The 24,465-nt window shown below is 38.8% G+C and overlaps 2 protein-coding genes across 3 annotated transcripts in view; one reads left to right on the plus strand and one right to left on the minus strand.

The window, feature by feature from the left end:
- tet2 (tet methylcytosine dioxygenase 2) overlaps positions 1-16,327 on the plus strand; it is a 30,453-nt gene extending 14,126 nt beyond the window's left edge. Inside the window, exons 2-11 of one of the 2 annotated variants that reach the window (XM_086211645.1) lie at positions 6,123-9,074; positions 9,156-9,246; positions 9,358-9,451; positions 9,556-9,764; positions 10,045-10,195; positions 10,262-10,351; positions 10,706-10,843; positions 10,965-11,319; positions 11,900-12,350; positions 12,438-16,327. In XM_086211645.1, coding sequence (XP_086067771.1) covers positions 6,167-9,074; positions 9,156-9,246; positions 9,358-9,451; positions 9,556-9,764; positions 10,045-10,195; positions 10,262-10,351; positions 10,706-10,843; positions 10,965-11,319; positions 11,900-12,350; positions 12,438-13,269 — 5,319 coding nt within the window. In that variant the 5' untranslated portion in view covers positions 6,123-6,166 and the 3' untranslated portion in view covers positions 13,270-16,327. Of the gene's footprint in view, positions 1-6,122; positions 9,075-9,155; positions 9,247-9,357; positions 9,452-9,555; positions 9,765-10,044; positions 10,196-10,261; positions 10,352-10,705; positions 10,844-10,964; positions 11,320-11,899 lie in introns of both variants that reach the window. The other variant, XM_086211644.1, reaches the window with a different exon arrangement.
- ppa2 (inorganic pyrophosphatase 2) lies at positions 16,229-21,160 on the minus strand. Its single transcript, XM_086211646.1, has 12 exons — positions 20,904-21,160; positions 19,789-19,853; positions 19,616-19,660; positions 19,490-19,543; positions 18,986-19,105; positions 18,654-18,740; positions 18,410-18,536; positions 17,205-17,332; positions 16,971-17,056; positions 16,783-16,852; positions 16,652-16,691; positions 16,229-16,563 (listed from the first exon to the last, which is right to left on the minus strand). Exons 1-12 carry the CDS (start codon positions 21,094-21,096, stop codon positions 16,541-16,543), a joined length of 1,038 nt encoding a protein of 345 aa, XP_086067772.1. The 5' UTR covers positions 21,097-21,160; the 3' UTR covers positions 16,229-16,540.
- Positions 21,161-24,465: the final 3,305 nt, after the last annotated feature.

Here is a 24,465-nt window from a genome sequence, read left to right on the forward strand (position 1 = left end):
ACATGTTAAACTAAGCAGTCGAAGTTAGACTTACTAAACTGTGTAATTACTGTCATGTTTGTATGTATCTATGAATACAGGTGCATACAGACACACACTCATACACACTCAGCTGTGATCCCTGGCTGGCTTTGTTCTAGGTTCACAAAGATTTTTTTTTTTTTGTCAGTGTGGGTGTACCCAACTGTGACAAGCTGCTTGGCTCCGTGCGGTCTTTTGTAAACCCTGGAGTGTCCCGTAGGAATGGAGCTGCACTGAGAGCAGCTTAGCACCAGTGTTCACCTCTTGACTTAGTCACTGATTTACTGAGGGCCAGACCAAACAAAGGGTTAGTCACATGGAGTCTATTTACCCAATTACCTTATTGTATTTTTTCAAGAATCTTTTTTCTTATACCAAACTGATGTAAAATATTCAATCCTGTGACAGAAAGTAAAGTTTAATGTTTGTATTTGTTATTTATTTTAGAAATACATCCAGGATACTGTGCCCAATGCAGGGCTTGAGGCTAATGTGCGAAGACAATTGCAACTACCTGTCAATAAGTACATTTTTGACAGGTTTCTTGGTCAGTTTGCAAGATTCAAATCGATAATATTAGTAAATCATGCATTGTAATACTGTTTGCCATTCATTAAAAGAGAAGAGAATATTTCACATCCTCCACATGCTTTTCTTAGTCATTTGTTAATCACATTTCAATTTCAATAGCTCTGACATGATCATAAAGAGGCCAGATGTCTCTTCTGATTACAATTCCGGTGGTGATATCCTGTAGCAGAAAAAAGGGCCTTTATGTCCAAGTTTTGCAAGACTTTGAGTTCATCATTGAAAGTTTTCTACTTGAGTTAGTGGACTACAGCCACCTCTAACCGTGAATAACTCTTTAGTTGGAAGGAATTCCATTTGAACACAGAAAAGCTGGTGTGTCATGGAGAAATACAGTGAAACGAAGCCAATCACATACTTGATTCAGTTATTGAAGCAAATTCCTTGCACAACATTTGATGCTACCACTTACCTTGAAGTTTAAGTTCAATTATAGTCAGTGGCTCTGTAAGCTCAATATTTGGAGAACAATGTTTGAAATGGCAAACAATCCTGACAGCATGACAGCTAAGCTTACCTACTAAGTACTTTTAGTGGGAACATTGTGGTAAAAATAAATACAAATGATGGACGATTCAGTCTGTTGCTCCAGTTACAGTGCAGCTTAACGTGTTTACACATCTGTATTTTCTACTTTGATGATGATTCATTCTGTTGTTATAGTGTCAGTTATAGTGCCAATGTAGCCACTGTTGTGTCCATAACTCATTTGTTGGTCATTTGTGTTTAATGTGTGTTTGTGTTTAATAAGAGTTCTAGTTATATTTTTCACAGTGAAGCTATAAAACAAATGTTGTGGTGCTTCAGCGTAACACGAAATTAGTTAGGTGAGACTCAGGTTTAGTTTTGACATAAAAAGTAACCCATTCAGGTCATTAATACCCTTCTGAATCTGTGTCAGTTTTAGACAGAAAAATAAAGCCTCATCTGCATTTTAAGGTCCATATTTAAAGACACAATAGTGTAGCCCGTGGGTGCTAACTTGCAAATAAATCTATCACACCCGGTTATTATATGGCTACATCCTAATCCAATCATATGGTAAAAGCTCTTGGGACATGGTGAGGATGCGCTGAAATCTGATCACTGACCACAGTCGGAGGTGTTCTGGTTCAGTTGTGTAGCATCTAAATGTAAATGTGACCTGGCCCATGTTGGAGGTCCATTTAAACATATGTCCTCTGTACATGCAGAAATTCAACTACATGTTCAGTGATGCTATGTATGTACACAATTTAACCAGAGATTTGATTCGAGGGATTCAAAAGGCCTTTTTCATTTCACCTTGACTTGTGTGTTGTTTCGTTGTTTGATAATTGTCTCTTTATGTTGACATACTTCCCTACACTTGTATTATGGGGTCCTTTACCATTGCCAAAATAATACTTTAGTCCAAGATAATAATGTTGTCCAGCACAAGTTGGTATTTCAGGTTCAAGAATCCCTTTCTTCATTCATCGAATAACATACCTTTCAGTCTTTTCTCCCTAGCCACTGACCTGGAAGTTTTGATTTTGGTGTGTTTCTTGTCCTCTGTCACCTGCTAATAGGCAGCTGGCTGCTCTCCTGTGACAGCCAAAGAAGCATCCAGACATGCTAGTAACAGCTTTGCTCGTTAGCGGGAGATTTAGCACTTTAACTTTGGAGGTCTGGGGGGGACACTAATGTCCTGGGGTGATTGACATACAGGGGGATCGTTATGTCTGCCAGCCTGCCTCTGCCTGGTCAGAGCTTGTTTCTCATGTTGACTGTCAATGGTCCAGAGTATCAACTGAGCAACAATTGCAAGTGTTGTGAGCCTTCTTAGAAATTCCTGCTGCCCCCACCTGCTGACATGCTGCTTATTTAATCCCTGGCAAACCAATGTCACAGTGCACTGCAAAGACTAAAAACGTGTTTACAAAATGTACCAGAGATTTATCTGTTGGGCTTGTATCTATTCTTTGGTAGCTGTCGTAAAGCAACATGGGAGGCGGTGACAGTGTTTCTCTTGTTGTCCTTCCTCCAGTCTGTTTTTTTTTTTTTTCAAAGTCAAAGCGAACAGAAAAATGTTACAGTGCTTTAGCACAGATGGGTTTATTTGTGGCTGATTTTGAAGTTGCAAAGTTACCAGCTGAGGCGACAAGCTTCCGTCGCACCATGTACATAAAGTTGATAGTGGAGCCCCAACCACCATATGTATAGACCATTGATTGGAACCAGGCCACATACACTCATGTTCATTCTTTTTTGTGTTCATATCAATGCAGATCAGCCAGAGCTGATAAACACCTGTGTCTACTGCAGAGTTATTTGACCCAGGAGTGAATACCTAGTAAACCTGTTCCCATTGCAAACAAAAGCCAGATGTTAGTGGGATTTTTTTGGCCTGTGGGAAAGGTGCTTTATTTTATAAATTCTTGATTCTGGGTCATTGTGTTTGAGAGACTTCAAGAGCTAGTTTTGAGGGACTCAGTGTCACAGTATTGAAGCGTATGATATTTTAATGAAATAGACAACATCCAGAAAATCAGTTGGAATGACGTAGGAAGTTTTCCTTGTTGTCATTACTCCTGGCAAATGAATGAATTCTTTAGTGTGCCCAGATGTAAATCGCATACATATGTCAATAAATATTTTGTTTATTTGGACTTCTAATTAAATAATAATCCTTTTTGAATTTAAGATCACCTATCTAAACATTGTTGAGGAGTAAACTACTGTTGAACCATCCACCTTTTGGGTACACATTCTTGAGTGAACAACGTATGTGGTTATTAGCAGATTTTTCTTTAAAAGTACTTCTGATTCTTGTGGCTGAAATGAATACTGTGAATTTGAAAAATTGTTATCAGACTTGGTTTCATTTGAAGATGACAGCTCTTCTGCCAGAGTCATAAGCAGCTGTAATCATTTCCAGATGTGATCATAAGGCTCAATGATGGAGTACAATCATGCTAAACGAAACATGCCATAATATTTAGCATTTTTTTCTCTTTTCTTTCCCCCAAACATCAGCCAGTCCCTATAGTGAGCCTATAGTAGGTTTACATTAACAGGAGGGCTTTTGTGGGAATTTAAAGCTGGATACAATTATGTTTTCAAAGGTTGTACAGCATATTTTTCAGAACTTGATCATAGCAGTCAGCAGCTGTGACTTGAGGCTTGATTCAAAGGTCCAGATGTATGATAAAGGAAAGTCATAGTGTTAAGCAAACTTGGACCTTCATTAACACAAATTAACATAGGTAAATTAATTCTTTAAAAAATATGTTGTAAAGGACTTTTTCTATGCTATTTACTGGGCAACAACTGTGAAGAACCATTCACAAAGGACTATCTGAAAGGGATGCTGGACAATGGGGATTTACAAATTGAGTAAAATACAACTGTTGTCCACAACACATTCATATATAATCTTGGTTTGAATGATCGATGACAAAATAAAAACCAATTGACAGCTACATAATTCTTTATTGACTTTCAACTACAAAATCAAGTTGTATCTAATCAAAACTATGTTTCAAATGTAGTCACAGGTTCCGTGCTATGGGAGGCTTGCATGTAGGCAAACCAATACCCTGCCTTTAAATATGTGTAGAAAACATGTTCAAGGATGAGCAGTTCTTATTTTTTTTTAAAAACAGCTACATGTATTACATTTGATATCGAATAATACAATCTATGGAAATGGAAAGTGCGTAAATGTGAATTTCTTTAAACCAGTGGAGACAATACAAACCCTAGTATCATACAGTGAGTAAGATTAGGCCATTAGGCCAATCAAACACAAAATGCCCAATGAAAATGAAATCACACCTTCTTTGATGCAAATGTAACGTTCCCTGATGATAAAATGAAGTCAAATAAATTTGAACAGATTTGTGCATGGGCACACCTGCTGCCAACCATGTAAAACTACATAATTAGAACAATTTTCTGCTGTTAAACTGATCAAAGTCTAACACTGAATATTTTACTAAAACACTTCAATCTGGGCCCTTCTTGATGCTCATCAGCTGCCCGTGCCTTTAGCATCTGCAGTGGAGTTGCTCATAATTATGATGGATTAGACTGCAGTTCTTTGTGCCTGTGCACTGCAATTGTTTTGCAGATTCTGTGGATGTGACATGCATTAATAATTGAGGAAGCTAGACAGAAATCAATATTCTACTGGAATAAGTGGAATCTATTTGCTTTTGGCAAGCGTGCAGGGAAGCAAGTGTGGAAAACACAATCTCCATTTCCTGAGTAATCCTCTGTGGATGTATTGTTTTTCCATACATCAATGTTATTCGTCCAAAAGCTTTGAAGTTATAACCAATTTAGACTCGGCTCAAATCAATTTGAACTTGGTTTGAGCTTTATTCATACTCTTTACTGTAAAGAACAATATCAGTATTTATATATTAAGATATCCCTGTGTTTTGCCAGCAATGTTGAGGTTTTTATCATTAGACCCAATTCCCCCAACAGATTTGCGCATTGTGGGAAACTTGGGAGGAGAATTTTACATTCCTCATTCTTATGGTGAAAATGCTTGAGTTTAGTCCTAATAATAAACATAAAACACCTACCAACCAAAATTTAATTTACATGTATGAGATTGTAATATGTTAAGGGTGAGGCAGGGTGACAGCTGACAAGTAGCAAACTCCTTTTCCCTGGTCCCATCTGGAACATTAACTTTGCATCCAATTACTTTCAATAAGCAAGGTGCATGTTTTCTTTAATATGTTATGTGTTTTGAAAAATACCTTAATTTACGCAACAGTTAAGTAATATGTTCCATCTGCTGCTATTTTAACATGTTAGATTCAGTTCAGCAAAAAAAAAAAACAAAAAAAACAAGGACAAGCAGTTTTTATAAGATTAGTGGTTCAGTAGCCATTGGTTTGCAAAATTTACGAAATGTTTCTACGGACTTGTAATCAGTGTTTAACGAGGAGATATCATACTAAGTATCACACCTGAGCTGACAGTGATGCTCTCAGTAGTGATGGGAACACCTCTGCTAAAGCTGTCGATTCAGTCAGTGATGATGATGATTCAATACGGTCAGTTCAGTTTGAGATTCTTTCAGTGAAAGCCTCTACAGAACATTCATGTTTGAGGCAGCATCTAGAATCATGTCGATGTCTGAGCAGAGGAAAGACTGACTGCTTTTACCACATGTGGCAAAACATTACAGACATGACGCATTTAAAAGACAAATGGCAAACAAATCTGATTTAAACCTCCTTGAGTCTCTGTTACCAACAAACCCGACTGTCTATCGACACTCAGAGAGCAAGGAACAACGACTACCGGGGAAGCAAAGTTCAACTCCAACTGGTTGATAAGCATTTTTGATCCAGAAAACATTTACATAACATTTAACTGTTTGTAGAGTTTAACTTCAACTACTCGCATCTCAGCATCATATTGGCATAGCAGTGCATATTGGAATATGTCAATTTTTATTTTCTGTTCTCCATAACAGAGAAAACTCTGTTGGTCACTAAATATTTACTTTCTGTCTTTCTAATTTATAGGACGGACAGAGGGCAGCCCTGTGGATGGACTCCGAGCAGGCCAGATGGAAACAGAACAGACCAGACATGAGACGGAAGAAAGTCTGATATTAGCACAATTTGGCACACATCGAAACATCTCTAACAAATTCCAGAATGGAGGCCAGTGTTCAGAGGGAGATTCTCTCCAAATCACTGAGGATACAAACTGGAGCTGTTACAAGCCTAGCACAGATGCCAACTCCATGAAGAGGCCCAAGGAGACCTGCAACAGCCCTGCTTCAGTGCAAGGGCTGTTCGATCAGGGATCCTTCATGATGAATGGAGAATTGATGAATGGAGATTTGAAGCATGCACTCAATGAACAGTCTTTACTAGCCCATCAGCCAAAAAAAATTAAAGTAGATTCTGAGATTAAAAGAAACGAAGACATGAGCTCCAAATTGGTAGACAACTTTTCTGAGCTGACAAAGGCAGCAGAATTTGGATGCCATGCTCCACAGACAGAGATTAAATTAGACAAGATGAGCTGTACAATTCCTAATGGAGATATATTTCATATACCAAGAAATAAGCAATTTTCAATTCAAAATGGTGTTGCTTCACCCCCTTCAACCATAGAAAGTACCCCAGGTGATCTTTTAGAGAAAACATTATCTCAGTATTATCCAGACCAGGTGTCAATTGCACCACAAACATCTGGGACACAACTAGATGCTGTCAATGGTTCCCTGGCAAATAAGCTGCCCAGTGAAGGTGCTCAACCTCGCTCTTTAGCCTCAGGACTGCCCAGTTCAGGTCAGATAAATAACTCAGAGCAACAGCAGCCTGGAGAATCTGGCAATGCTGAAGAAGGCAACACTTACAATTCTGTCAACTATGTAGTAAATGGATTCTCTAACAGTTATGGAGCAGAACAACAGCAACAGCAGCAGCAGCAGCCTTTACCATACACCAGTCAGGAGCTTTCTCTAGGTCAGCTGCCTGGCATGATCCCACCTACAAGTACTGCCAAGAGCTCACAACAACATAAAAATGGGCAACTGTCTTATCCAGATGACACAAATGCTCAAGTTTTATATGACAAAGTGAACCAGGAATTTAACCATAATACCTTTGTGAAGCTCAATGCTTCACTACAGGCAGCAGAAGCAAGTAGATATGTGCCCTTTCCCAATGCAGGGATACAGAAAATGGGTCAAAGTGAGGAACCTGGTTCTGGTCAGCAGCATGGCACTGATAGGGGCCTCCAGTTTAGGATTCAACCAAGGAACTTTCAAGAAAATGCTGAAAAACAACATGGAGCTGATAGTGCAGTCACTTTGGGGCCAAGTCTTCAGCAGCAACATCATACTGGGTTAGAAAACGGGATGGACAACACGTCTCAGCAGAGAGCTAACTCGATGTGTTCGAGAGGCTGGATGGAGCAGAACCATTCCCAATCCCCGCAGCACCCAGTGACTAGCGCATCATCCCAGGCACAGGAGCAGGACATGTGGAGAGGCTTCTCTGCTAACCCTCAGTCAGAGCAACAGACAGCAAACCCTAACGTTCTCAGTCAGATGTTGGAGCCAAACCCTGTGCAAAGGTTCCACACACAGGGGATTTTCAGAGATAGCAGCCAGGGATCTAACAGCCTCCAGCAGCAACAGCAGGACTGTCTCCAAACCCAAACACACTGTACTTCAGCCCAACACAACACTGCCCCTGAGTGGCAGCTAATAAATTCTAAAGCACCTCAAAGGCAGCAGCCTCAACCCCAGAAAATGCCTGAGCAGCTGAACATCCCCCAAAGTCAGCAGGCAGATAGCCACTATCACACCCCCATGCAGTCAGAGCACTTATGTGAAGACCCTGACCTGCAGGATATATTGTCACCTGAGTTTTTACCAACAAAACAACAGCAGCACTGTCGTCTTCAACGTCCACTGTCACACCCACCACAATTTGAAGAGCAGCAACTTAAGTCCCCTATTTACAGACCTCACAGTCAGCCTCAGCCAGGCCAGCAGCAGCTTCAATTCAACCAGCTACCTAGTAACAACTCTGTTCAATCCAACAACCAACACATACAACATGGAGACCATGCAGCATTCAGTTACAATAGCACAACAGAGATGCAACAACAACAACAACAACATCATCGGCAGTATACTCAAAACTCAGGCAGCAGTAATCTCAAGCAATTTCCTACTAACCACTGCCACCAGCCCAACCACATGGACTTCCCACAAACCTCTATACAGTCACAACCTCATTTACAAGAGGCTGCATTAACCCAACAGATAACACAAATGCACCCTAAAGCTGAACACCAGCTGAAAACATCATGCACTCAGTTCCAAAGGGGACCTCGACTACCTCTGGGACCTGTAGGTCCCCATGGAGACGTTCAGAGGCACGCAGCCCTACGTATGCACCTGCTACAAAGGCAAGAGCGACAGGGACCCCCTCTTTCCTCTCAAAGCACTAGTGATCCTAAACATGGCCTGAAAACTTTAAAAATGGAAAATGGGCCAAGATTTGAGCTCCCTATTTCACAGCAGCAACAGATGCGAGAGACAGGCATGGGTGGAATCCAAATCAAGCAAGAAAATCAACAGTCCCTGTGTGAGCAAAGTAAAAGGCAGGGCAGCATCTTGGCCTCAATGGAGCAAAGCCTGAGGCAGTACCAGCTTTCACCTGTGTTTGAAAAGAAATCACTTGTCATCAATTCATTAAATAAGGTCAAGGTGGAATCTTCTGGGCCTGTCACAATCCTGTCAACCAAAACCGACCTGGGTAAAGTGGAATCATCTGGAGCTATCCCAGCCACCATAGCTCTAAAAAAACCACCTGATTTCACACCTAAGAAGGAACCCCTCCTACAGAGCTTTATGGACTCACCTTTGAAGCTATTAGATACTCCCATAAAGAATCTCCTAGACACCCCTTTGAAAACACAATATGATATTGCATCCTGCCATTGTGTTGGTGAGTCTCTTAATATTGGTTCAGTAGCATAACTGATCAGGTGGTGTGTCAACTTAATAAATGTTTCTTCATTGTTTTTAGAACAAATCAGTGAGAAGGATGAAGGCCCATTCTACACTCATTTGGGGTCAGCACCTAGTGTCGCTCGTATACGGGAGCTGATGGAGAAAAGGTTCATCATTAATGTGATCTTATAAATATTACACTGCACTTGAACTGTGTTAATTATCATAAGGTACTGTTCATTTTGTGTGTCATTTCATCTCTTTATTTTTATTTGAAGGTCTGGTTTAAAGGGCGGTGCCATCAGGATTGAGAAAGTATTATACACTGGGAAGGAAGGAAAAAGTACACAGGGATGTCCTATAGCTAAATGGGTAAGGACCTTTTCAATTAAGAAGATGTCTAATCAGGTACTCTTGTATTGTTTCAAGTATGCATAAATGAATGTGAGCAAATAGTTATATCTGTCATACAACAGGTGATCCGCCGCTCCAGCGTTGAAGAAAAAATACTGGTGTTGGTTCGCGAACGTGCTGGCCACACATGTGAGGCAGCCTGCATCATTGTTGTGATCCTGGTCTGGGAGGGCATCCTGCCCAGTCTGGCTGACCGACTCTACCTCGAGCTAAGCGAAACTCTAACAAAGCATGGAGCCCTAACCCAGAGACGATGCGCTCTCAATGAAGAGTAAGTCATGGCAGCGTCTTGGTACAGGGGTTAGAATCACCAAAAAATCCACCAAAAACAAAACTGGGGTTATCAATGTAAATCTTTCAATCCTACAATACATATTCTTGATATGTTGCCAACTACATCTATCTATGAAAATTGTGGAAATACAACATTTGATATTTAATTTCTCTTGCATCAAATGAAAGAGTAGTGCTTACAAATATATCCTCAGTCATCAATTTTGACACTGAATTTAACTTAATGAAATATTTAAACTCTTGCCCTCCTCTTTCAGGAGAACCTGTGCATGCCAGGGGTTAGATCCAGATGCCTGTGGAGCATCTTTCTCTTTTGGATGCTCCTGGAGCATGTACTACAATGGCTGCAAGTTTGCCAGAAGCAAAATTCCAAGAAAATTCAAGCTACTAGGAGATGATGTGAAAGAGGTATTTTCTACAGTTTGAAATAAAATGGTCATAAAAATATGCAAATTACGATAATTTGTCTTTCAGGAAGAGAAACTGGAGCAAAACTTTCAAAATCTGGCAACAATATTGGGACCCTTGTACAAAACTTTGGCACCTGAAGCCTATGGGAACCAGGTGAGAATATTCAGACATTATATGAATTGCATATGCCACAATCATTTATTAACATTAAAATATATGGTAATTCAATTTTTCTCTAAATTTACACTCATTTAAAAATTAAAAAAAAAGTTTTTAAGCCACATACATTAATAAATGACCTAACACTGCAAAACTAAGTAATCTGCACTTACTCCGAGAAACCAGGTCACACAGGTAGGAAGGTAATGTGTTTTGTGCCATATCAACCAGGGTCATGTTATGGAAAACATTCTTGACCAGAATCCCATTGTTACTGTCCTGTGTATTCACCTTTACAAACTCTACATGTGTAATCGAAATTAAATTCCTGTTGTTTCTCGGACACAGGTGGAACATGAACACAGGGCACCTGATTGTCGTCTAGGGCTCAAGGAGGGCCGTCCTTTCTCTGGGGTAACTGCTTGCCTTGACTTCTGTGCTCACGCTCACAGAGACCTCCACAACATGCAGGGTGGCAGCACTGTGGTAAGCTGTAACTTCAAGTTATATACCGCTTTATCTATGTTATATTTGTTGGGAATCAATGATTGTATAGATGGATTAATATATACAATAAAATGTTTTTTGTTTCACTCTGTTGTCCCAGGTGTGCACTTTAACAAGGGAGGATAACAGAGAGATTGGAAAGATACCAGATGATGAGCAACTCCACGTCCTGCCACTTTATAAGGCTTCCAACACTGATGAATTTGGTAGTGAGGAAGGTCAGCAGAACAAAATCAAGTCAGGCGCTATTCAAGTCCTCAGTGCCTTCCGCCGCCAGGTGCGCATGCTTGCAGAGCCTGCCAAGTCCTGCCGCCAAAAGAAGTTGGATGCTAAGAAGGCAGCTGCAATCAAGAATGCCATGCTGGACAACTCTAATGATAAGGCAGAGAAGGCTGCCCAGGCCAAGTCAAAAGCTGGCATTTGTGAAAGTATCACTCAAAGCACTAATGTGGCAGGTAGGCAACAATTTTATTCTATTTTTAATCAGTGGAAGAGAAGAGAAATGTTATCTCTTTGTGACACTGCTAATTAAAACAAAATACAACTAAATTATCATATTTCCTCAAACAGTGGCCAAGGCCTTTATTTACTTAAACCATTTTTGACACCTCTAAAAAAAAAATGGAGCGTTAGAGGAGCACTGCCACTCAGTGCACTTATTTGTTCCTCTTAGTTGAGTTTGCCGATGACAATGTGATGTTATGTCTGAAAAGGATTTTTAAATGTGCCTATGTAGAAATTAAAATGTTGTTACAAGTTCTGTGTTTAACAATCCAAAATTCTGCAGTTAAAAAAAAACTAACATACCTTCAGACTTTTAAAAGGATATGGAGTTTTAAACTATTTGATTTGATCCTTCTATGGAATTTTGAAAATTGCCATCTATGATTTTGCTTTGCTGTCAGATTACTAAAAATGTCACAGTGAAAGATGACTTCTAATTATTGTTTTTAATTTTAGAAATATAGTAAATCCTGAAACTGAAAACTTTTACTGCTCCTTGAGCCTTTATCTGCTGGCATTTTTGTTTTGTAGGACCTATTCCAGGTGCTATGGGAGCAACTCTGCAGTCAGGTCAACCAACACATCCACTTGGAGCCCATCCTCATCAACTTCAGCAACGACAGCACGAGTCCATACTTTCCTCTTATCCTGGTGCAACAAATGCTGCCAGCTACCCAAGGTTTCCCACCCACCCCGGGTCTTTTCCAAGCACTTCCAAGCCAGGGAGCATGTATCCCTCTCAACCATCAACACCAGCTAGCCCTTACCCCTCCCCACTTCATGTACCGAACGCTTACATTAATGGGTCAAATCGTTCATACCCAGGTTATCAGTGTAATGGAGGAATGCCCCTTGACAATTACCATCCATACTACTCTTCAAACCCAAAGCACCTGGACATGTATCAACAACAGCGGCCAGTCCTCTACTCAGAGCAGCAGTATGGGGTACATCAACGTTATGAGGTCAATTATCCACCAAGGTATGGTGAGCCAGGTTTACAGATCAATGGTTACAATGCATGCAGCATGAGGCCAGTTCACCCATTGAGACCTTTCAACCCTTATAGTCCTAATGGAGGTCCAGACCAACGATTTGTCAACCCTCTCTCAAGAGCACCATCAGCCCATGGAGTTCGAGACTACACGACTGCTGTGAGCAAAGGCAATCAGTTTGGAGCATACCCAAATCCATACCTTTCTCAGAACCCACAAATCTTACCCCCAGGCCAAGATTCTTTCCATATGCAAATCAAGAAGGAAATGGGCATGCCTAGCCCAAAGATGCTGGCTGCTCAATTAAGTGGAGGGTGTTTAAACCCTGACACACAGTCAGGGTTAGGTCCGCCTAATGGGAGCCTCATGGGATGTGGTATAAAGGAAGAGCCTGGAACACCACAGACACCCACAACCCCACAAAAGCCAGAGATGTGGTCAGACAATGAGCACAACTTCTTGGACCCTGACATTGGTGGTGTAGCAGTGGCACCTAGCCATGGCTCAGTGCTAATTGAGTGTGCTAAACGGGAACTCCATGCTACAACACCCCTTAAAAACCCAGACCGCAACCACCCAACACGCATCTCATTGGTCTTCTACCAGCACAAAAATATGAATGAGGCCAAGCATGGTCTGGCACTGTGGGAGGCAAAGATGGCAGAAAAGGCTCGAGAAAAGGAGGAAGATGCAGAAAAGAATGGTGGGGAAGGGACACCAAGCAAGGGCAAGAAAGGCACGAAGCGTGAACATCCAGAGTCATCAGAAACCATTGGAGAACCTCCTTACAAGCGTTTTATCCAGGCACTCATGGAGGGGTCCTCATCGTGCACAACAAACACCTTTGTCAGTACATCTCCGTACGCCTTCACAAAGGTCACAGGGCCTTATAGTCATTTTGTGTAGAAACACTCAAATAAAGAATTGAAGGTGCTTTATTTATGACAAAGACCACAAGCACCACTGGCCTCATACAAAAACACTCCACCATATTGATAAAGTTAGCAACACTGCTGCATAGAAAAAGAAACCTGTGATCAGATGAGAGTTAAATCTCCTATTACAATAGGTCTTTCCCATCTGTACCAATCACACTTTAATAGTTGACCCTACTACGGATGTATTTATTTTTGTTTTGCAACTTTGCAAGAAACACACTGTCAAACTCTCTGGTGCTTTCAGTCTTATACAAATGGACCTATTTTTACTGGAAACAAAGTTTCATTTTTGGTGGCTTTATTTTTATTAGAAACATTTGTAGACATAATCTTGGCATAAAACACAGACTTTATAAATGACAACATTCAAGGTGCTAAAGTGTGTTTATTATCAAGTTTTCTAATTCAAATGCCTTGACACTATAACAATGACACTCTGTGCGAGTGACACTGTATAACTTATGTCAACAGGACACTGAATCTTTAATCCTGTCAAATCATCAATGTCACAATAGTTTTTATCAAGTGTGTCTTGAGCACTTTTTGATTATAGTAGTTAAATGATTTAATAACACATTTTAATCATACAATTTGGTTTCACTTCAACATTGAAAGTAATTAGTTTCAAAGCATCACTAAAATAAATTGACTTTTTAATGTGATAAAACTGTTTCAAGTTCATTTAAGAATACTTTTTTAACTATCACTGTGTTGGTGCTTCTTTCCTGTCATTTATACTGTAAATTGAGCCATTCTAATGGTGCATTTTTAACATTGTGAGGAGAAAAATCATGTTTGTGTTAATTTAGTTTGTTTTGTTTTTTCCAAAGTTTGCTTTGTTAGCATTTTTTTAAATGTTCCTTACAGCAGGTTCATTGAACAAGCCTGGATTGTGAAAATCACATGTAGTTTTCTGTCTGTGGTGCTTAGTAAATGTGCTTTTTATACACTGAGGAGCATGAAACAGGGTAAGCTCAGTGTCAGTTTCAGAGGGCAGCTGGCTTGCTGTGGGTTCTTTAATTATTGTAATCTAACTGTAAGATATACAGGAGAGATTTGTACAGTAAATTAATTTCCTGTTTTGGGATTACTGTTAGTTTTGTGTTGTAAAGAATGCTTACAGCCTATTTCATTGTATTTCTTTGGGTTTCAACTGATTTTATTTCATAAGGTGCTACTCAACCTGCTAGATACAATGTGAGACTCTTTGGACAGTGAGAAGGCTATTGAATAATGTACAGTACCAACCTGTCAGATACCTCAAAACCAGTTTCGGCAATATGATAATAACATGTTTCCTTTTCCTTTGTATATTACTTTCAAAATGTTAGAAACAGTTCAGCTGAAGGCCGGCAAAAGGCATAAAAGTTCATTTCTTACTTTCTTATCAATATGTGAGAAAGTACTACTTGAACTTGTATCTTTGATGTTACTGTAAATCAGGGACATTTTCAAATAATTTCATGTACATCTTCATCGCCTGTATTCATCTTCTTCCTCATTCAGGGACTGATCATTGCATCCTGAGTCCCAACATGACTCTTGTCTTATATACTTAAGAGAAAGAATATTTTGTGAGGAAGAATTCCTGCAATTTTTTAACTGATATTTAGCAAGTAGAAAGAGGGTAATCTGTCACAAAATTGAACATAAAATTTATGCACTGAGTTGATTAAAGGGAACGTACGATATTGACTAAATAAAGAGCAATGTATTTGCTTCAGACCAGGGCAGTGATTAACGTCTTTGTGCCTGTGTATAGTTAAATTTATTTATAACCACTAAGCAATTGTATAATGATTATTCTCCCGTCTTTTTTTTTTGTTTGTTTTAATTAATGTTATATATAAAATGACTGTCATGTTATAGTAAGAACTCACCCCATTCTTCAACATATTAATTTTCTGAAAGCACTTCTTTTTTTTCAGGAAAAAAATTGTAATAAAGAATTGCAAAGCATTTTATTTAAACAGATTGTAAATGTGTTTAAAAAAATAAATAAATTATGTCACATTGTACATACCAAGAATTTGTTTTGCAAGAAATACAACTCATTCTTTGGCGTTGATGTAGATTCCTCTAGTTTTGTCAAACTGACCCACTGCTTCTCTATCTGCAATCCTAATCATATCTTTAATGATCTTTTTTGACTCTTTCAGGTTAATAGAACGAGCATGATTATATTATCCAAGAAGTCTTTGTACATGTTATACATTCACTGTCACAGCAATGTTTAAAGTAAAAAGTACCTTGTTAGCTCAAACATTAGAAGTAATAGTTTTTTTTTAAATGTTAGTTTTGTAAAAAAAAAAAAATTTAAATAAATTTACATTAAAATGTTTATTTTCATTGTACAGAACCCAGCTACGGTAGCAGGATGTGGTTAAAAAAGCCAAGATATAGCGGGTTTAAAGCATAGCCATACTTGAAGATGCTTCAGAGTGTTTCTGACTGAGTCAACATTACTTGAATAACTTTCTGGGTATAACAAGTGCACTGTAGGTGCTCAGCTCAAAGGTTAAGCTAGCAGTTGATACACACATGGACTTATTGCAGTTGACACTAAGGTATAAAAAAAAAAGTGCAACTTTTTTCCCTGTCATTTTATTTCTAAGACTTCTCTTGTTCTCCTAAAGTTTGGTATGCTACAAAAATGGAATTGAGGATGGGTATTAATACTGTAAGTATTGTAAAGTACTGAATGCAGTTTATTTGAAAGCTGTATATTATATCATTCCTGATATCGCTGAGATGTGGGTGGTTTTTTTTAATAAAATGTATATTTATTTAAAGCAATGACTTGTTACTCCAGGTTAATATCTGTATTTAAATTATGTGCATTACTGTTCATACTTTTTTCTTATATTTTTTGTTTCTTTGTTTTAAATGTGTTTTCATGGGACAAACTTGAGGGAGATCATGTTCAGGTCTCATTTTCAATTTTTTATTCACCCAAATAAGAAAACTGTTTACTTGTTCCATACAAATTGTGTCATTCCTGTACAAAGCATGATGTTTTTTTTCATTTAGAGAAACAAATCATTTCTGAGACAAATCTCCAAATTAAAACTCATGTATCCAACAAAACGTACCCAACATTGCACACCCACTTTGATTTTGATACTCATGACAAATATACGGATGGCATTGTCTTCACTGGATCATATCATCAGCGTACTGTGTATTGTCCATTTTTAGATGGTGAGGTCCGTCAGTGTCCATCTTGTCTGGATTATCATTCAGACAAAGTGCCACTTGTCCACTGTACAAGAAAAGATCAACAATACCATGAAGTTATGTGCTGAGGCTTAACACCCAAACATTTATTGTGTCAGTCAACATTTGCTTACCCTCTGGGGACACAGGATGCGCACTACCCAATGGGGGTGCCTGAGTAAGTTTAAATATAAAAAATTACCAAACACACCTCCGTTAAAGACTGCAACAATTATTTATAAGAACACAATATGATTTGCCTCACAGATTTAACTGCGTCACCGGCCGCATCGCTGCTGCATTTAAAAGGACTCTCGCAGCAAGAGACGTTTTTGCTGAGCAAAATAGAATCAACCGGGGAAAAATTAGAAGTGTTTCCAGAAATCATAGCACTCTATACGGTCAATCTAGTATCTAAATCACATACATATAGTACTTTGTGCACCAATTTACCATTCAATCCCTCCAGAATTTGTCTTCTTCTGCACTAGTGCCCTCCAGTGCTCATGGGTGGACTTTATAATCTCAACTGCAAAGTCCTATGAAAAGCAAAAGTACAGGAGAAACTTTTGGTTTTCTACAAAAATATAATCTTTAGCCAATTCAGTCACTAAAAGCACAATGGACTGCAGTCCCAATATACCAACTGTGCTATCTATGTATATAGTAATCCACAGTTGTTCCTACTTTGTCTTTGAACTGTGCATTGAATCCAAATTGGTTCTCAGGCTTCCCATCCGGCACCTTATATTTCCTAAACCAGTCAACAGTCGCCTCTAAATGACCAGGCCGGCTCTTGAGGACATCCTCTATACCTGTGGAAAACAGAGTAAGTACAGGAGACCAATTTGCACTTCACCTGTCTAAGATCTGAATCAATCTAGCATTTTTGGTTTGTACTGGGAATAATAAAGAAAAAAAGAATTGACTTGATAAAAGATGGGTTAAATGCTGAGTTTGTGGATTCTTTAGATTTTATACCGGGTGATTACAAATAAAAAGATAACATTTAATTATAATTTCAAATCGACCAAAAAAAAAAAAAAAAAAATATATATATATATATATATATATATATATATATATATATATATATACACACATCTGCATACCTGCATTCTTAGCATTTGCATTCAATCAGTGCTAGACGTTGGTAGGTCTAATGGAATGGAATGTAGAGGCTAGCAATACATAAATAATTGAAAATAGCATGAAGGTTTCAACTGTTGCCAACAAACATGTAGAAATAACAATTATCCTCTCACTGTATGCCTCTGCCAACTTCAGAGTTACGCCTTGCAGTCCAAATTTATGAAAAAAAGAACTGAACCGACAGCACCAAAGCTCCTATCAGTAAGGGTTGTTGTTGTTCTGAATCTGGTGTCTTCCAGTGTCTGCATCAGGCTCCTCGGGGAAGCTCTGCTCAAGAAGTTCTCATAGAACATCTGCTCACATGATTTCTGCAATGTCCGACTCAACCATGGTTGATGCCTTGTTCGACAGTAAAGACGACAAAACCCATAATCCCACGCTATTTCATGACATCATCAAACAACGTCTTTTGTTACCGTTTTCATTGAGAGACCCCTAGTGGCGGCAATGACGTATTGCGCGTTATGGTACACACTGGGTTTTTAAGCAAAACAATGCAAGCAAAACTGTTTAAAATGAAAAACCCACAATATGCTTTAAAGTTGATGTTCAGAAGTTTGACGGTATTCAAATTTTACTATATTTGACAATTCCCTTTTATGGTTTTCTATTTTCACAAAATCTGGAGAAATAATCATATTCCAGGACTTATTAACAACAAATGTGCTTCTGTATGAGCGAGTATGAATCACTGTGAGCCATTTTAATAATTATTCACATGAACTTTGGAAAATACCCACAATTCAGGTTTTTGGCTTCAGGGTCCTCTGCATTAATAGCAATGACCTTCCAGTCCATTTCTCCCTCATCAATCATCGCCAAGATACCGAGCACTTTCACCTGAATCACCTGACCTGGAGAGCACACCTAAAGAACAAATCAACGAAAGACAGTTACCTCATAAACTGCATGACAAATGAGCCAAAAAACATCCTTTAATAACTTAACATGACATTTATATGTATAGAGCTTCATCAGCCTTACCTGGGTGCCAATGTCGCAAACATCAATAGGATCATTATCACCACAACATTTTGTCTCTCTGTCAGAGTGGTTCGGGTCCTCCCATGTCTTTGATGATGACGATTGTTAACATGATGGTTTAAGAAGATGTAAGATATAAAATCGAACTAACAATAATTCAAACAAACCAACTACATTTATGGACTACTCACAAGACACAAAACTTATGACGTACAGTACAATGAACGCTAACTTGATCATTAAAGTTTTAAGAGGTTCAGTACAGCTATTTGTCACTTTCTGACTATAATCATAATCAATAAGAATGAAGATAATAAACATATTTTCCTCACCTGTGGGATTGCCCCGTAATTCCAAATGTAACCTTTATGGGGGAAAATGTTGGCAACGTATCGTAGTTTGCCTTTCTTTACGTCTTGTTTAATCGGGTTCAGTGGTTCCTTTGTTGCAATCTGGAAACGTTTGAAATGATGAACGCGTGTGTGTGTGTGTGTGTGTGTGTGTGTGTGTGTGTGTGTGTGTGTGTGTGCTGTTGCCGGCGCGAACACACAGTTGATTCAATTGGAAAGATTTCACTTACCTGATGAGAACAAAGATTACATATCCAACAACACGACTGCTATGCTAATGTGCTACGCTAATGCTGAGAATGGGTAGTAATTGTAAGTGGAGATGTTTTTGATAGAATTTGAAAGGTTTCCACTTGAATTATTATCAATAATGTCAGAGCTCATTAACTGGTACATAATCAGGTGTACAAAAGCTAAATTATGAGCAAAACAAGGACAGAAATGGTCCATTTTAAATAAGAGACTTTGCAACTGTTACTGGCTTACCTCCATTTTAGCATTTGACCATCGAGGTACCTCCACAACCATGTTGAAGAGCACCTGAATGTACAGAAAAAGGCTGAATACACTATACTGGGCAAAATACATCTGAGTATTTGACTTTAAACCTACCTCACTCTCGTTCTTCTTGGGTCTTTTAGCAGGCAAGTCGTTGTTCTGTTACAGACACATTATTGAAAGATTTAATTATCGTGTTTTTGTTGTTGTTTTTTTAGCAAAAAAAAATCATGAAATTTCTTTGATTCCTTTAAAAGAAACCGAAGCCTCTGCCATCAAAGACTCACCTGTTCTGTCTCAGCTAGGAGTGGAATGTCATGGAATGGAGAAATGTATTTCCCTTCAGAGGTTTCTGAGGAAAAATAGGAGTTAAAATTACAATAGGCATAATCATTAAACAAAATACAATGACAATTAAAAAGATCTTTCACTTGGAAAAGGTGAACAGTTTAACAAGTAAGATTAACAGTCAGTGGAGCTTCTATTGCCTCAGATTTGAGCGTTCTCACTGGGCAAATACCGACCTGAAACTGATATCAGATATTGATTTGATATTGACTGAAAAAGCAAGTTGGTAATTCACCCTTGTCTCCTGACTTAAGGGCAACAACTGACTTTGACAACGACTGATCTCATGTCCAGGACCCACAGCAGCTCTCAGGCCACTAACCTCCCGTTACCTCCTCACATTCTGCCAGAACTAGCGCCTATAATATTATGATGTCTATTAATCTTACTTTCATTAGAGAGCATCATTGCATCTCAAATCCTCGAAGAACCATAAGAATGCAACAAAGATGATGTTAAACCCTCCTTAAAAGGTGGAAAGCATTATTTCAAGCTAAATTAGTTGTTGACTTACTTCAGTCATGAATGCTGTCCCTCACGCAGAAACTAGTCACGTCCATTTGATTGGTTTAGTGATTTTTGACAGCTTTTTACTTTTTGCATGGCATGCAGTTCAGCTTTAACCTTTTTGTTTAAAGCTAGTGTCCGAGTGACTCCCCCAAAAAAGATGAAAATCTACAGTGGATTTCAACTTAGATGGAAACTGGAGGCTACTGGAGGCAGGGTTCGAGTACTGAGAAGACCACATGCACCAGGGGTGGGCAACCATGTGCCATGGAGGGCCGTGTGTATGATTCCACTGATTAACACACCTTCAGCCACAGAAGAGTGTTAATCAGTGGTTCACCTGTTAAAGTGTTGGGTTGGAAGGAAAACCTGCATACACACGGCCCTCCATGGCACATGGTTGCCCACCCCTGACATACACAGAAGTAGCACACCCGTGAGGCAGGGGTCAGACGGCTAGCTTGACCTCTAAGTAAACCCGCTATTACATGATTTACTGGGGACATAGAGGGGGGCTGAATTGCCTAATGGCGGTTAATTCACTTACTAAAATAAATCCGGTAGTCTGGAGAATTCGGGTTCCCTCTCTCTTCAGTTTGATAGTGCATCGTGTTTCTGTGGTTGTGTAGCTGAGGCAAAGCGGCTGTTTGCGTGACGAGCTTGTTTCTAGAGGCGGAAAAAGAGCCGCAAGCTGTCACCAGACAGGCGAGAGACGGACGCAACAGAAGCGGTCTCATCATACACACTTCTCCCGTCAGTTCCTGGTTCCCCTCTTCCCCCTCCGCCACATCCAGAGCCTGTGAAGACCGGACTTCCGGTCAGCGCTTTTCAAAATAAAAGCTTTAACCATAACTAACTTGACACGGTATGAGGTTTTAAAAAGAACAGTTGTCTTTGCCAGAACACACATTAATCATATTAGTCATAGTTATCACAAGCATGTATCTAAAACTTTGAAGTTTCTGCAAAGTTAATGTTTTAAGATGTATATTTTTGACTCTGTAAAATAGACATTTCAACTTGATATTGCTGTCATGTCACAAGGGTTCATCACCATATGAGCATTTAGATGCCTTGGCTATGTAATATACAGCTGATTAAATGGTGTGTTAAGTAGATATTTTTGGCCTGAAGGTGGTCCTTAAGGATGAAATCTTAATGGAAATTAAACATATTCATTCTCCTTGGAACATGACAATTTCTGTGGGAATTTTGCCAAAATTAACAACATTTTCCAGAGGTAAAGCAAAATATTTTACACCGGTATTTTTGTTTCCATTTTTTTTAAACTGTAGAACTTGAGCATATATCTTTCCCTAATAGTTCTCCTTTATTTTGATGATAATTATTTTAACCGGAAGTATGTTTCTTTTCCCACACTGACTTAACAATATGTCCAAAGCATGCTCCTGTTCGAGGTTTTGTTGCTTTATTTTGCTGCAACCTAGCTTATTTGTTTCTTACTCAAATTACATTTGCCAAATAATACTCTGGTAATTTCTAATCTCCTCTTTCCATTCTATGTATGAAAGTAGGCATTTGATATTCTGATAAATAACAGCTATTACTAATATTTCTACGACTGCTACTTCTATAGTGGACATTTAACCTTTTATGTGAAGTTAATTTAACGCACGTAAGGTGTCAATGCTATTTTCTTCATTCATTGAGGATCAGTTCAACATGTCCTCCATTGAGACCCACCAGAAAGTTACTTTACTGTTTCCTGTTGTTTTTACAATCTCACGTGTTTGATGCAGATAATCTGAACAATACACTACAGATCAAAGTCCACATGAATCCATTGTGTCATGAACAAACACCCACCTTACCCACTTCGACAGGGTGCATTTGGTGCCTGTTCAAACAAATGATATCAGCAGCAGCCGTAAAATGCTGGTTTATTGAAATACCAAAGTGAATGATATGTTTTTGAAACTGTTGCCAAAAAGCGATGATTTACTGTCAACAGATTCTTTTGAGTTCTGTGTTTCAGCAAATGGTGCTATAAAAGTACTTTAAAGCTGAATGGAGCTACGCGGCTGGTTATGTGTAATTATTACCTTCATAGAGGAGCTTGTATTTTCCCTGTTAACAATGACAGTGGCATCATTCTACGCAGGCGTAAAGTTTGCAATGTGATCATCTTTGTCACATTTGACATGTTGACTCACTAAAAAAACTTAAATAAGACAGTCAAATCCTTAAAAAGAGATATAAAAAAAAGAAATCCATGGGTGTCGATGGGTATGAATCTGTTTCAGAGTTTCCAGTCATGAGTCATAGCAGTGGAACCACCATTGGATCCCTTGAACCATCCACTAAAATAATATAGAGGGTAACATAATTGTTGTCATTTGTCCTTTGAAAGCAAACACAGATAAAACTTGTGTTGCAAATTCTTGTGTGATTATTTCGCAGAAAAATATAAATCATACCAATCATATATATATATATATATATATATATATATATATATATATATATATATATACATATATATGCGATTAACATGTTATTAATATATTTGTGATTTTAGCAGGATAACCCTAGCCACACCCTGTTTGACACAATATCACATGATCTTTCTGTGGGTGAAACAATATTACCAAGCTGATATTGTTTGTTCAGTGTATGTAGTTGCTCACTATGATTTGTTTAGTGACTTGGTCATGTAATACTTATAGTACTGATGTAGGTCTTGGACATAATTATGTGTTTAACTTATATAATGGAGAGGGAAATAAACTTTTTTCCCACAAATGGACACATCAAGGTCATAAAGGTGCGATGTGAAATAGTACACTCTTATGGTGATGCATGAGCTTGTGGAATGATGAGCCACATGTGTAGGTCTTGTGTGGTAAAACCGGTGAGTTGGGATCTAAAAACACAATAAGAGCCCTCATTCATATGGGAGTAAATGCATCTATTCATTGTTCTGGTGAGTAAGAAAGGATCTGGTTGCAATAATCAGGAATCATTGTTGCTGCTCAGTAACAATGAATGAACCTGCTTGACCAGATATGACGTACTGAGGATGCCATCCACAGGTTTTTACTGGAGAGAGAATATGGTTTGTTCTGATCCACTCAAAATAGACCTAAATTATATTTTCATGAGCAGCGGATTTCATAAAGATGATAAAGCCATCCAACTTTATTCATTTAAAAAATATTTTATCTCAAAAAAGATATGTATACCATGTTTAAAAGTTTAGTAACATTCCAAATTTGGAGATTTAAAGTATTTTTACTGATATTTTTTGTTACATCCATGGATATTATTCATTGTCTTCCGCTTATTCCTTTCCATTAAAGGTCGCGGGGGGGGGGGGGGCTGAAGCCTATCCCAGCGTCTAAAGGCGAGAGACGGGGTTCACTCTGGGCAGGTTGCCAGTCCATCGCAGGGCCAACACATAGAGACGAACAACCATTCACACTCACATCCACACCTATGGTCAATTTAGAGAATCCAATCAGCTTTGTCCCCAAATTGCATGTCTTTGGACTGTGGGAGGAAGCTGGAGTACCCGGAGAGAAAACCCACAGGAACAGGGAGACTCCACACAGAAAGAGCCCGTGCTTGAACCGGGACTTGAACCTGGAACCTCCTTGCTGTGAGGCCACAGTGCTGACCACTGCACCACCGTGCAGCCCACATAGATGTAATATCTTTCTGAAATGGATTATGTAGTTTGGAAATTTTAGATTCATAGTTCAAGTCATGCAGCAGTAAACATTTATATCTACTAATTTATTCTGTTGATGTATCTTTAAGTTTAAAAAAAAATGTATTGCATCTAACTTGGTTGAGATGTTGTTGCTCATTCAGTTTGAAAAGTAGCATATTCATGACACATGTCAGTAATTGTACCCAGACCAGCTGCAAAAATAAAAATCTAACTTCTTGTCACTGCATTTTATTTCAAGTACTTTCAGTTTTTATCAAATCAAACTTAAGACTTTGGGGGTGGTCATTTCCTCCTGACGGATATATGTTGGTCTAAAGGGAAGAAGCATAGCACCACATTGGAGAGGTGTGGTCACATAACTTTATGTCACACAGTCAATGGGAGGAGCTGAATCACCTGTGCAGAGCAAGCAGTC

The sequence above is a fragment of the Aulostomus chinensis genome, chromosome 8 (assembly GCF_037954235.1).
Source record: "Aulostomus chinensis isolate RoL2024-O1b breed Wild chromosome 8, RoL_Achi_v1.0, whole genome shotgun sequence".
NCBI lineage: Eukaryota > Metazoa > Chordata > Actinopteri > Syngnathiformes > Aulostomidae > Aulostomus > Aulostomus chinensis.

What these genes read in the sequence shown, in the direction of transcription:
- ppa2 (XM_086211646.1), bottom strand. Translation starts at nt 21,096, where the DNA reads ATGATGAGACCGCTTCTGTTGCGTCCGTCTCTCGCCTGTCTGGTGACA. An exon ending in ATGCACAGTTCAAAGACAAA is followed by an intron (nt 17,057 to 17,204) that starts GTAGGAACAACT and finishes TGCTTTTCATAG; the next exon opens with GACTTTGCAGTTGAGATTAT. An exon ending in CCGGTGACGCAGTTAAATCT is followed by an intron (nt 16,692 to 16,782) that starts GTGAGGCAAATC and finishes AAACTTACTCAG; the next exon opens with GCACCCCCATTGGGTAGTGC.